A 12,530-nucleotide genomic window follows, 5' to 3' on the forward strand; every position below is an offset into this window, starting at 1 on the left:
ACATTGCTCAGAATACAGTAAGCACCCAAATCGCTCTAGTATGTCACCATACTTAAACGTGCAGCTCTTCATTTTGGACAGCTGTTATGGTCATGAAGGTTCATATTGGAGATATAATGTGGTCATCAATGCTGAGAATGACCTTGCTTTGTTGCTCTCCTCTGGTCCCAGTGCTCATGTGAGGCTGGAGAATAATAGCAAAGACCTTGGCTGAGCAGTTAACTGCTGAGAGAGGCAGTAACAGCTATGGAGATGACAAAAGGTGCGCTTGTAGGAAAACAATACACTCTGACAGTTCAAAGGAGGTCCTTTAATATTTCAGCTTTGAGCATGGGGCAGGATGTGTGGCTGGGAGGATTCAGTAAGCTGAAGGTGAGGCAGGCTAAATGGTTGAAAGGTGTGGACACAGATCAGCTTCTATGCAATCTATATCTTGATGAAAATGATCACTGTAGAGATATGTGTATTGCATTACAGAATACTGCAGTGTATTAGTGGGAGCGCAGAAACACAATAATAAACTAAGGTAGAGGGATACTTTTACACATGGACAGAAAGGTTAAAACAACAATATTTTTGTTACTCTGACCTGTACAAAACCTCATCAACTCCCCCACTAAATTTAAACCTACACCTTTGGTCCCTCTAAAAGGCCTGAAATTAAGTCATGAAATCACAGTGCATGAAGTTTAAATTAGAGCGTTCAAATAACCCTTCAAGTTAATAGCTTATAGATTGATGCCTTCCATTCTTGTAAGAAATTTTTTCCCCATTCATTCATTTGTTATCATTGCATCACAGCACTGCTAGCAATTAAAATATTTGAAACTGACCTTATTCCTAAAACCTACCTGCAAATTTTTCTTGGCATAGTCACTAACTTAACAGAGCTGAATTTGCTAAACTGAACGCTGACTATGAGCGGGCACAGTTTCTTGTTAGGCGGCGCAATAGATCTCTGGAGATGTTCATAAGCAAACTCTGCCAACCTCAGCTTTTTGTTTAAGGAGAGACGAGGAGGAGGAGAGTATTTTTAGCTTTTCTTTACCTTGGGTATGTGACGTATTGAGACCAAGCCTTCGGGCGTTTACAGTGCCTGGCACGAGTCATTGAAATAACTTTCCCCGATACTCTTGATGCCGCGCTTGACCCCGTTTGTGAGATAGGAATACAGACTTGGATGAATTGTGTGCCTTTAGAATGTGTGGCGGGTGGTAAGAAAGCAGTGCAGGCCCTCTGAGTAGACTCAATCTTTCCTGGCCACTTCAGGTCACGGAGAAGATATCCATCACTGAGACTGCCATTGCATTATACTGGACTGAGGTGGGTCACATTCAGCACTGAATGAAAATCCCCTGAATTTAAAGGTTATAATGATTTGGATATTTTAAACAGCTGCTGACACCCTGGCCATGGGAATAAGAGAACAAGAGGACACTAAATACAGTATCTCACAAAAGTGAGTACACCCCTCACATTTTAGTAAATATTTCATTATATCTTTTAATGGGACAACACTGAAGAAATTACACTTTGCTACAATGTAAAGTATTAAGTACACAGCTTGTATAACAGTGTAAATGTGCTGTCCCCTCAAAATAACTCAACACACAGCCATTAATGTCTAAACCCCTGGCAACGAAAGTGAGTACACCCCTAAAAGGGAACTTTATCAGGTTGCATAGTATCCTGGATACATGAAATAACTGGCCTTTAAAAAATAAAAATCTGCGTGCCTCTATGGGAATTTAACATAGGGGTGTACTCACTTTTGTTGCCAGCGGTTTAGACATCAATGGCTGTGTGTTGAGTTATTTTGAGGGGATTTTTCAATGAATGGATTTTTCACTGCCCAAGTCCAAAGTCTCCCTCACAACTGCCAGGTATTATGGATGTTTAATGCAGCATTAACAAATTTAATTTAGTCTCTGCTCATCTGGCCTGTGCTCTTGGTCGCCAATTGTGTACAAGGCAAACATCTGTAAGGCTCTCCTCCTGTGAGGCTCAGTTAGTCGGTGGGTGATGGCTGATGCAGCCATCACTCAGAGCGGGCTGACGACTGGCCCAGACAACCATCTGCTGGAGGTACGCCTCGCTCTCCTTTCAGATCGATCTCTGTCATGAATCTGTCTTCTAGAGCTCTGTACTCATGTGGAGAAAGCTTTGCAATTTTTATACCCTTTTCCAGGTTTTGTTTCATTCTATACATCACACCCAGAGCATTCACAGACTCAATCCCTATCTATTCTGGCTTTTATTTCTTTTATCTCACTGTGGTTTTAGTCAGTTTCCTCTCTATTCATATTTTATGTCTATCCTTATCCCCTTCTAGTTATCACTCCATTTTTCTTTGTGACCAATTTCTTTCTCCAACTCATTTTCTTTTACGGTTTTTTCACCTCTACCATTTAATATTTCCGTCTCCCACTGCCCACCTTCTCAATGCCTCATTTTCTTCCTCACTTTGGCTAATGAATAACACAGTTGTTAGCTCTGTACGAGCTCTCTGTACAGAAGACAGCAGGTTGCTCGTGATGGAGCATCCACTGCACGACTTATAGACATGCCTGTGATGGACACAAGTTGATTTTGTGTCCGAAGCAAAGAGGCATTTAAGATGAAAGATGAAATTGGATGACTGAATGTCCGTAGTGAAGATGCAGATGCAGGACGGCAGCGTGCACTCTAAAACTCCTTGACCCCTGACCAGAATACAAATTAGATAGTGTAGTGTATAATGACTACAGCTTACTTTCTCAGCTTACTTCATTAAAAGAGACCTTTCAGATATATGTATAGCTGTGAATGACAGAAGCAATTTAAAGGCCGCTCAATCTGTCTGTCTATGTGAAAATGAACAGGAGGAGAGTGACTAATACGTAAAGGGAGGCAGGTGTGATGTGCAGCAGGACAGACCTAGGGCACGGTGAGCCTCCGGGAACACCATCAAAGCAGCCAATCGCTGCTCTCACAAACCTTCAAGGACAATCTCAGTCACTCAATGTGACACAAGAGAGGTGTAGTCCGGGGGCGAGAAAGAACAAGACAGACAGATTAAACTGCGAGGATAAGAGCCTATCTGCCCACCCCACGCCAATATGGGCCCCAGCAGCTAGTGATTTTAAATGGATTCAACATCTGCCTTCTCATTATCCTATTAGCCTGCACTGGCCAGCTCCTATAGGTTCCAATCAACCGACCAATCACACCTGCACTTCCCCTTCCCTCCCCCAGTCTTTAACGGAAGCTATTTTCTCATCAGGGTTATTTGGAACGGTTCAGTCATTTCACTGCTTCTGTGGCCCTTTGGGACTTGCTGTTTGTTTGATTAAACCACTTCAAATGTTTTTCACACTCCACTAATTGCCATATGTGTAGCATAGCACATGCTGCTCTGTATTTTATGTACTGTAGTCAACACATTGGGGGGGGGGGGTGGGGCGGGAGGACTGCTAAAACCGCTGACCAACCAGTGGAATTTCATTTTTCACAGAAATGTTCAGAAATATCTTATCAATATGTGACTGAGCAGACCTGTTTCAGAAGAGCCATGACTCACTCGCTCACAACAGAACGGAGAGCCTCAGGTTTGGACATGACAAAGATCTGCCAAAAGCAGACACAAACAATGCCCAGTTGTGTGTCAATTTCTTTTCATTAACACAATCAGTGATCCCAAAGCTTCAGTGGGAACAAGATAATACCAACAATTAGATCACTGAGCCGATTTATTGGCTACAGGTATGAGGCACACATACTCCCCTAAAAAGGGCACACATGTTGTACTAACTGAGGGGGAGACAGACAAAGAGAGAGAGATATATAAAAAGATACCTTTGATATTTGGCAGTGTTATTCCTCCATTATAATTACATTTTGAAGGGGGGTATTCAGCCATTTTTATAAGTTGCTTCTGGTTTTTAACTAGAGGAAAATAAGCAGTGTATCAACACCCAAGACAGTATCCATAAGAACTTATGAATTCCAATATTTTCAATATCTCTTTTAAATTCTGACAATATATAGGTCAGCTTTACAGACAAACCAATGCTTTAGAAGTCTATATTCCTGAGTGTCACAACCTCAATCCCCTCTCCTACCAGCCACTGATGTCCTATAAATCAGGCACGACATTTTTATTCTTCATGCAATTTTGCGTAATTACTCTGGTGTGCACCACTAAACAATGCAGAGCCATAGAGCTCTTTATGAATTATACTACATGACATTTTAGTAAAAAGGGGCCTGCACAATGCAGGGAGTATGATAGCATTAATATACTCTGTGTGCTCTCTGATCTTTTATAGGACACCAGCAGTAGGAGGTCTGCTCATCAAACAGCCATCATCTCTCCTAATTATATCAATTCGACCAAGTGCCCATTAAAACATTTAGTGGGGATAGCTGGCCTCTGTGCGCATGTGGGAGGTGCTGATTCATCTGCAGTGCATGCATGCACATGCAGTGCAAGTCCACTCTGTTCATGTTTATACATACAAAATGCATGCTAACACGCACACACTGCTATGCTGAAATCCATTAGGCTCCAGTTTGACATACACACAAAAATACGACATTCAAGAGTAAAAAAAAAAAAAAAAAAAATACAGAAAGGCAGCTGAGTGTGATGAAATAATCATTGGGAGCCATCTCTTCTAAGAGAATGAACAATCAGCACTGGTCCCATTCACTCTGCTGCGTTTTACTCCACACAGGAGATTAAATATTTACCAATAGTGGGTCTCCTAAAGACCCATGACATCTTCAAGGGACCAACAGTCCATTTCTGACATTAACTTAACACCTATCCTTTAATTCAGCAAAGAAAAACATGGTTTCATTTGTACAAAGATGTAAGTGAGCTCCTGAGTCTTTCAAAAGAGTTGTGTCTGTAATCTCTATGTCTATTAGCCAACACTGATATTTCAAACATTGCAGCAGTACTCATATTTTCTTAATGCGCCCCCTAGTCCTACTATAAATCTTTGTCCCGAAAAGAAGAAAACCCTTTGCATTCTCGTTTCGTAAGAGTGAACGTCTTTCTTTCACCACTGATACACGCACATGGGCTGAACGACGCAGAGAGAGAAATTGTTCCCAAAAAAGGAACTAGGCCCTCATTACAGGGCGCAGTGTGATCGTGCCACATCTCAAATACCCACCAGGCATCATTACAACCTAGAAAGGGTCCAAAGACAGAACAGAGACGACACTGATTCAACACAGTCTTAATGAAGCCTTAAAGCAAGAGGATTGAGGGAGCGATGAGTGATGGTGACATGATGAGGGACTCTGACGGGAGCATGGGACCAGATGAGGAGCAGAGGCTAGTAGATGTGAGGAGATCCCACTCTCATCCTACAGCAGAGTAAGAACTCTGAAATGTGTGCCTCTGCCGATGTTGTTCTGACAGCCACTGTTTCAATACTGCTACTAACACTTTTTTTTTTTAACAATCTTATTTAATTTACAGATATGAAGTAATAATTTATACATATATAATAATTATTAAAGTTAAATCCTACCTCTGGTTTAGGGACAAAGGCCCGTCCAGGGATGGTGAAGCAGTTTCGGACTGTGCAGAGATACTGGGCCATAATGGACAGACGGCTTCTCTGTTTGCTGCCTGTGCTGGCTGTCAGCCTCTGGAGTGAGAGGACAAATACTCCAAATTAGTGATGCAAATTCAGTAAGACCAGGTTATTTGTTGAGTTCATGTAATGTTGCTTTTAGTAGTAACCCAACATGTCATAAAGAACAAATACAAACATAAAGTAGAACTAGAAGAAAATGAGTATGCAAGTGTATTCTAATTATGTTTTTATGTGTCATTAATAGAAATGTAAAAGCAAACATCATGCTCTGAATGGCCTAAATCCTAAAAAACACTCCAGATTTATTAAGTTTAGTTGCAAATTCTGATTAATTATAGATCAAGAAATCAATATTTAATCAAAACAATAAATTAAGACATTCATGCACAATATTTTCATACAGTGGTAATTGCATAGCAAAAGAGCAATATAAAGCCATATGTAGACTTCAGACTAAAGGGCTATTTAAGCTCTGTTCAATTTTAGTTACACATGTATCACACAGGTTGTTGTTTTTTTAAATTCAATGACCGATTCTTGGCAGCTAGACAAGACAGCAGCATCCTGACAAATACCTTGAAAACTGAAACATGCAGTAGTGTTTACGCACCTCTGCGACCTCTTTCTGGAAAGTGAGGGTGAGCCGGGTGCGTCCGTAGATGAAGGGCCCTGTTCTGTTGGCTATGTTCTCTAGCCACTTAATGATGAGGGGAGTGGAGACGCTGAATGGGAGATTTCCTATGACGTGAAGGTTTGGTGGATCTGTGGAGCCACATATACACAATTAAATCCCATGGGTTTACTATACATGAACACCGTTAACAGCTTTCAGATGATTTTATATTCTCACCTCCCTCCCATGGCTTAGAGATAGTTTCTGGGAATCCTCGGTCCATTCTGTAGGTGAGTATGTCCCCGTGGACAATCCTCAACCTCCCTGGTGCTGCCTCAGACAGCAGCTGTGGAAAATGGAAGTGATAAGACATTAAATGAGAAAAATTGGAAAGGGGTTAAGAAAAACTAAATAACCATCAGTAGGGTTGGGCATCGTTTGGATTTTAACGATTCTGATTCCAATTCCAATTCTTCCTTTCGATTCCGGTTCTTATGGATTCTTGATTCCGATTCTTTGAGGGGTGGAGTTGAAATGGCTCACATGCTTATTTCACAAATAAGAGGAACGTTTTATTTTGATTCAATGGTGGTTTGCAGTTTTACCAGGCTTTTTCAACGTAAAATAAATCCACGCCTGAGCGCCGCTTACTGTGCTCCATGGCTGCAACACAACAAGCGCCTGGCTGCTACGGAAACCAAAACTTGCGCATGTTAAATTTGGAATCCATGATCAGATTTGAAACCAAATCCACCAAACGATTCCAATAAAGAAACGATTCCACTGGAATCGTAAAAGTAGGAATCGGTTCTCGATGCCCAACCCTAATCATCAGTCACTCTGCAGGCAGCTAACGATGCTGCAGTTGAAAATGGATTGACCGCTCTCAAGAACCGGACAGCTGACGGTGTTAGAACTTTTTCTGCTGAGTGACCAAATGAGCTTGATAACATTGTGCATAAACCCATTTCATTGTGGCTGCTCAATTTACCTTCAGTCCTGGGATGAAGCGGGTATCCTTCTCCACCACAAGCACGTCCGCTGCCCCAGCATTGACAATGGAGCGGGTGAGACCGCCGGGACCAGGACCCACCTCACACACATGGGCATCCCTCAAACTGCCTGCCTGACGCACTATTTTGTCTGCAAAGATGGAGATGGATGACAAACTCAATAGTGCGTTTCATCAATATTTTTGCATACACACAATGACGTACTAACTTAGTTCAACTTATCCATCTAAAATAAATAAATTAGACCACACTTTACAATCAAATATCTTCATCAGAGTCTTGGGTATCTAAATTGAGATTAATAGTGTGTGATGTTACAATACCTGTCTGCCTATGTGTGATGAAGATGAGGTGCATTAATCTAACAGCCACCTTGTCCAAGGACAAGAGAGCAGATCAGACCTGCACTGCATCACTGATAATTATATTAAGGCTCAAGCTCAGCAAGGGCTGTAAACAACTGACTCGGTCCATTCACTTTAGAAGATCTACTCAACCTTGCCCGTACAGAAAAGACTGTCGGTTTCAATGCATCGAAACAAGGCTATGTGGAGCTGTGCAATCAAGTGAACTGACAAGACACACCATTGAGCCCTCAGTGCAGACATAGTACAGGAGTGAGCAGGTATTGGTGCACTGCAGATAGAGCGAACTGAAAGAAGAAAGAAAGAGTGAGGCAAACTAACCTGTGAGCTTCAAGTCCAACAGAAAGTTCTGGGACAGCTGTTTCTCAGCTCGCAGGTTGTACAGCTTTATGAGCTCGCCTACAGTAGGCAAGGGAGGCAGACGGAAAGACGCCAGTTTCCTTGAGGCAGCCATCGTTCAGGTCAACTAATACACAAAAGGTGAGAAAAACTATGATTGATCAGCTTTCCTCAGCAGCAAAGAGATTCAGAAGCTAGTTAAGGGCAACATGTGAGGCATTAATGGTAATAATAACCTGTCAGTAATAGTATTCAAAAGACTTTGTGTAAAAATATGTTAGGTCAGGATTGACCTTTTGAACTACAGACACTGAGAGGCAATGCATTTAAGGTTAGGTATGTCCCTTTACAGGTCTATGATGAGTTAGCTTTATTTTAACATTCAAACATATTAATGTTTTCCCACAAATAGGTTGCAAAGGACATAGTATGTGAAACAGCATGGTCCTCCTAATCTATAGGTGCCCGTCAATTCTGGCAAACTGTTATCAATTCCAATTACTGCTTTATCAGGTCATGGGATTGATTACCAATGTCTAGCCTGAAGCTTAGGCGTCAGTGCTAAAAAGTGGACTGTTGAATGTTTGGGTATGGGTCTTATAATAAGATCTCGTGCACCACCTAGTGGTGTTATAACAGAAAACTAAACGACCAACATAAAGACACAAAATCAGATGTGTCGAAGACTGTTTCCCTGATATGCGTTTCGCCCTAAGGTTACTTTAAAAAAAAAAAAAAACTCAACACTCCTGATCCTCTCCTCTCTCTTGTGCATCTCCCTCTCTTTTCTTTGCGTTCGTGAACTCTCTAAACTTTTCCTCAACACCAAAGAACAATTTGTCGCCCATACAATCGTGCCAAATCCATATTTAATGTCATACCAAACCTTATACCTAACCACCTGTATTATGAGATGCTAACCCTATTATTAACCTGACCCCAACCTTACCCTACCCTAGTATCGCATTGACCTGACCACTCAACATTTTGAAAACACCACGTAGCAAACAACATTATAGCATAATTGGCTAGTAACGTTACATTGCTGCACGTGAATAGCATTAGCTGAGTAATACAGTAACCTACAGCAGGCAGTCAAACAACCTCAAATTGGAACAATTAACTTTAAACTTATGTTGACAGCTGACGGAGTTCTGACACAGTCGTTAGCATTGCAGCTAATGTTAGCTTCTTGGTCCAAATGCTGTTAAAAGAGCCTCTGGGAGGGCTATGAACTGAGGCGGAACACTTCATATTGTTTCTAAAAACCGAGTTAAGACTGAGAACAAACTACAAACAGAACATAATGAGGACAGAACGCTAAAAAAAAAAACTACAAGAGTAAATCCACGTTTCTCACCGGTGCTGTTTTCTCCCTTACATTTCCCTATACGTCATTCTATTGACGTCTGAGTATCCAATGAGCCCGCGAGAATCCTAATCCAAACCAATCAAATTCAAGGAGGCGGGATTTTGCTTTGCCCTTGAAAAACCATTCATTGTTGATGTATTGGTGCTTAATAGCCAGAAGAGGACGACAATTAAATGATGATGTAAACATCATTGTTTACATCATCACCTGAAGGATATTTTAATGCACTCCAGTGTTGTTGATGTTTAAATCAACAAAACGCATTATTGGTTGATGAACAAGAATACAGCTATTTCTTAATATTATCTAATGCAGACATTGAGGCCCGCTCAGGCTTCTAAACACCCAATATGCCCTGTTATTATACGCCAATAAATTAAGCATTTGACATATCCATTATGCTGAACTAATTGAAACCTCTCAACTCAAACTGATAAGCAGCCTGCCTCTTGTCCACTGCAGGGCAGAGATGTATTGTCTAAGTGTTTAATCATGCTGAAAGCCCCCTGTGGCCCTGTGGTCTCCCGTCTCTGCTCAAAACCCACGCTGGGTCACTGGTGTCAGAGCTTGAGATGGAAATATCCTTCTCCTCCAGGGTTTTGCAGATGAGTGGCAGCTCTGTCTCCTGCTGTGGCTGACCTTGGGAGAGAGCTTCAGGCCCTAAAGAGGGTCTGCTGCTATTGAGGGGTTTCTGCAAAGTCACCTTCTTGACAGTTTACTCAATTTGTATGTAGCACAGCAATGCGACCAGGGCTATTGATGTAGTCTAGAGAATCATGCTATCAGAATTACAAGATTCATCACCTGGGGCTCTGAGTGCTCATTTAGCCTATAAGATGTACAGTGCATATGTCCTACAAAACAGCCAAAAGGTTATAGGACACAAATGCCTATTTAGTTATCATTCCAGCAATGATTATCTCACCATTAATTAAAAATAGTAATGGCTTTTACCTGATGACTGCAAAATAGCCACCAGACCTCCTGCTGCCACTCCTTTTTCCATTAGCAGTTGCAGCAGATGAAATCATGCCTGCAACATAAGTTCCAGCTGAATAAAGGATATGACCCTCAGAGCTACAGGAGCCAGGACCATAAGAAAGCACCTACTCTAAACTGCATCATACATGATTGTTCAGTGACATTTCCACATGTAAGTGTATTAGATAAAGGTGGTAAAATTTGGCTTAGTTTCATGGGAAACAAAACTGTCATCTCACCACAGGAGGGAGTAAGAGAGTCTTTTCTTCCAGGCAACTCCATGGTGTGTGATCAGCAAAGACAGGAAATGAAACATAAGTAATTAACATTTCTGACATGGTAAGTCATCTCTTTTAACTGAAACATCAAAAGAAAAACAAAGACCGAAATACTTAAGAGTATATAATTTCCAAGCCGATTTAGAATAAACACAGAAACCACAAGAGATGATATGGACTACAGTATGTTCAACAATAACTTGTGTCATGATGGTAATTCAAAGTTGAGTATTATGTTCTGGTATTTTACTAGTTGTATTATTGATGCAAGTTTCAACAAGGTTAAAGGCCCAAAAAGTGAAACCAGATGTAAGAACAGTCATTTAGATTACTTGGTTTAAGAATTTTCTATGGCAATATTGTATTCCATCGAACACAAAATAAGTTAAAAAACTGGTAAAATAAACCTTTTTTTTGTCCTAATCAAATAGAAGTTTGAAAGGAGACAGCACTAAATTATGGTAATCTCTTGAATCTTGTTCAAGAGGTTTTAAGATAAATATGAGAAGTGCTTGTTTTGAATACTTTGAGTTAAACTACTGTACAGTTTTGATTATTTTTATAGATACAAAAGTTTGTTTGTACGTGTATTTATCACTTAGGACAGGACACTATTACTGTGTTTGGAAGTGAAAAATCCTAACTCTGATTAGACAAACTTGTCTGTCAACCTTAACAAAAAATCATATGGTGCAGCGCACCACATAAAAGAAATTGTGATACTTCAACATTGGAATTCTTGTGGTAATATTGTGTTCCGGTAATTCATGTGTTGCGGTATTTTTGTGGTACTCTGAAAAGATGTTTGGTGTTCTGTGACACACTCGTGGTTTATGTAAGTCCAGCAAGTCTGACGTTGTAAGTTTCTTAATAATAGGTATGTTGTTTTGTGACCAATAAAACCAAATGATAAGATCCTGTCACTCATGGCTCAGGGAAAAATAATCAGGAAGTCTGTAGGTTTTGGTGGCAAACAATTGAGCGTGGTCTGCTGATGCACCCAGTTGCATTAATATTAAATTAATAGTTCAATGTTTTGGGAAATGTGCTTATATGCTTTCTTGCCAAGATTTAGATGAGAAGATTGATACCACTCTCTGTGTCTGAACATAAAATATGTAGTTAGAGGCAGTGGTCAGTTAGCTTAGCTTAGCATATAGACTGGGAATGGGGGGAAAACATCTAGCCTGCCTCTGTCTGAATGTAACAATATCCACCTACCAACACTTTTAAAGCTCACAAGTTGTACCTTATGTAATCCACCAAAAAACATCTATTGGTCTTAAACAATGGGTTTTGTTCCGGACTTCCTGGTTGCGAAATTACAAATCCCACTATGGCCACGCCAAGACCTGCCTTCCGAAGCAGCTTGATTGGTTGGGGTTATGCATTTCACCTCCAGTGGTTAAGGTTAGGATAGCCGATTGGTCAGGGGATAGGACCTGTACCAATGGGGTTACGTTACCTTCCGTTCTCATGGACGCCTGGCCAATAAATGCTATTGAAGGGCGGGTCTTGGCCTGGCCATAGTGGGATTCGTAATATCACTTCCTGGTTGCCTTGCAACTGCCAAGCTAACTGTTTCCCCCTGTTTTCAGTCTTTATGCTAAGCTAAGCTAGCTGGCTGCTGGCTCAAGCTTCATATTTACCGTACAGACATAAGAGCGGAGAGCGGTATCAATCTTCTTATCTCTGCAAGAAAGAAAACAAGCATATTTCCCAAAATGTTCTTTGAAATAACATAATAACAACTTTATAACTTTATAACAACTATATACAGGTGGCCACAATCATACTGTAAAAACTGTTATAAAGACTTGCTACATAGCCCTATGTCTTATCACTCCAGTTTACACATCCCTTACTTTTTCTTCATCTTTTTTTTCGGCATCCATCCCTTTTGCTAAAAACCTCTTTAGTCCCTTCATGGCTTCAGGCCAGGAACAACATGTTCCCCGTTGTCTTGGCCTAGTCT

The 12,530-nt window shown here is 40.9% G+C and overlaps 1 protein-coding gene across 4 annotated transcripts in view; it reads right to left on the reverse strand.

Moving 5' to 3' along the window:
- tfb1m (transcription factor B1, mitochondrial) overlaps nt 1–9,362 on the reverse strand; it is a 28,956-nt gene extending 19,594 nt beyond the window's left edge. The window contains exons 1-6 of one of the 4 annotated variants that reach the window (XM_028565465.1): nt 9,285–9,362; nt 7,907–8,051; nt 7,199–7,350; nt 6,445–6,553; nt 6,205–6,356; nt 5,526–5,645 (exon numbers count right to left, since the gene is read on the reverse strand). In XM_028565465.1, the coding sequence (XP_028421266.1) occupies nt 5,526–5,645; nt 6,205–6,356; nt 6,445–6,553; nt 7,199–7,350; nt 7,907–8,039 (666 nt within the window). In that variant the 5' untranslated portion in view covers nt 8,040–8,051; nt 9,285–9,362. The other 3 variants (XM_028565468.1, XM_028565467.1, XM_028565466.1) reach the window with 3 other exon arrangements.
- Nucleotides 9,363–12,530: the final 3,168 nt, after the last annotated feature.

The sequence above is a fragment of the Perca flavescens genome, chromosome 20, assembly GCF_004354835.1.
Source record: "Perca flavescens isolate YP-PL-M2 chromosome 20, PFLA_1.0, whole genome shotgun sequence".
Taxonomy (NCBI): domain Eukaryota; kingdom Metazoa; phylum Chordata; class Actinopteri; order Perciformes; family Percidae; genus Perca; species Perca flavescens.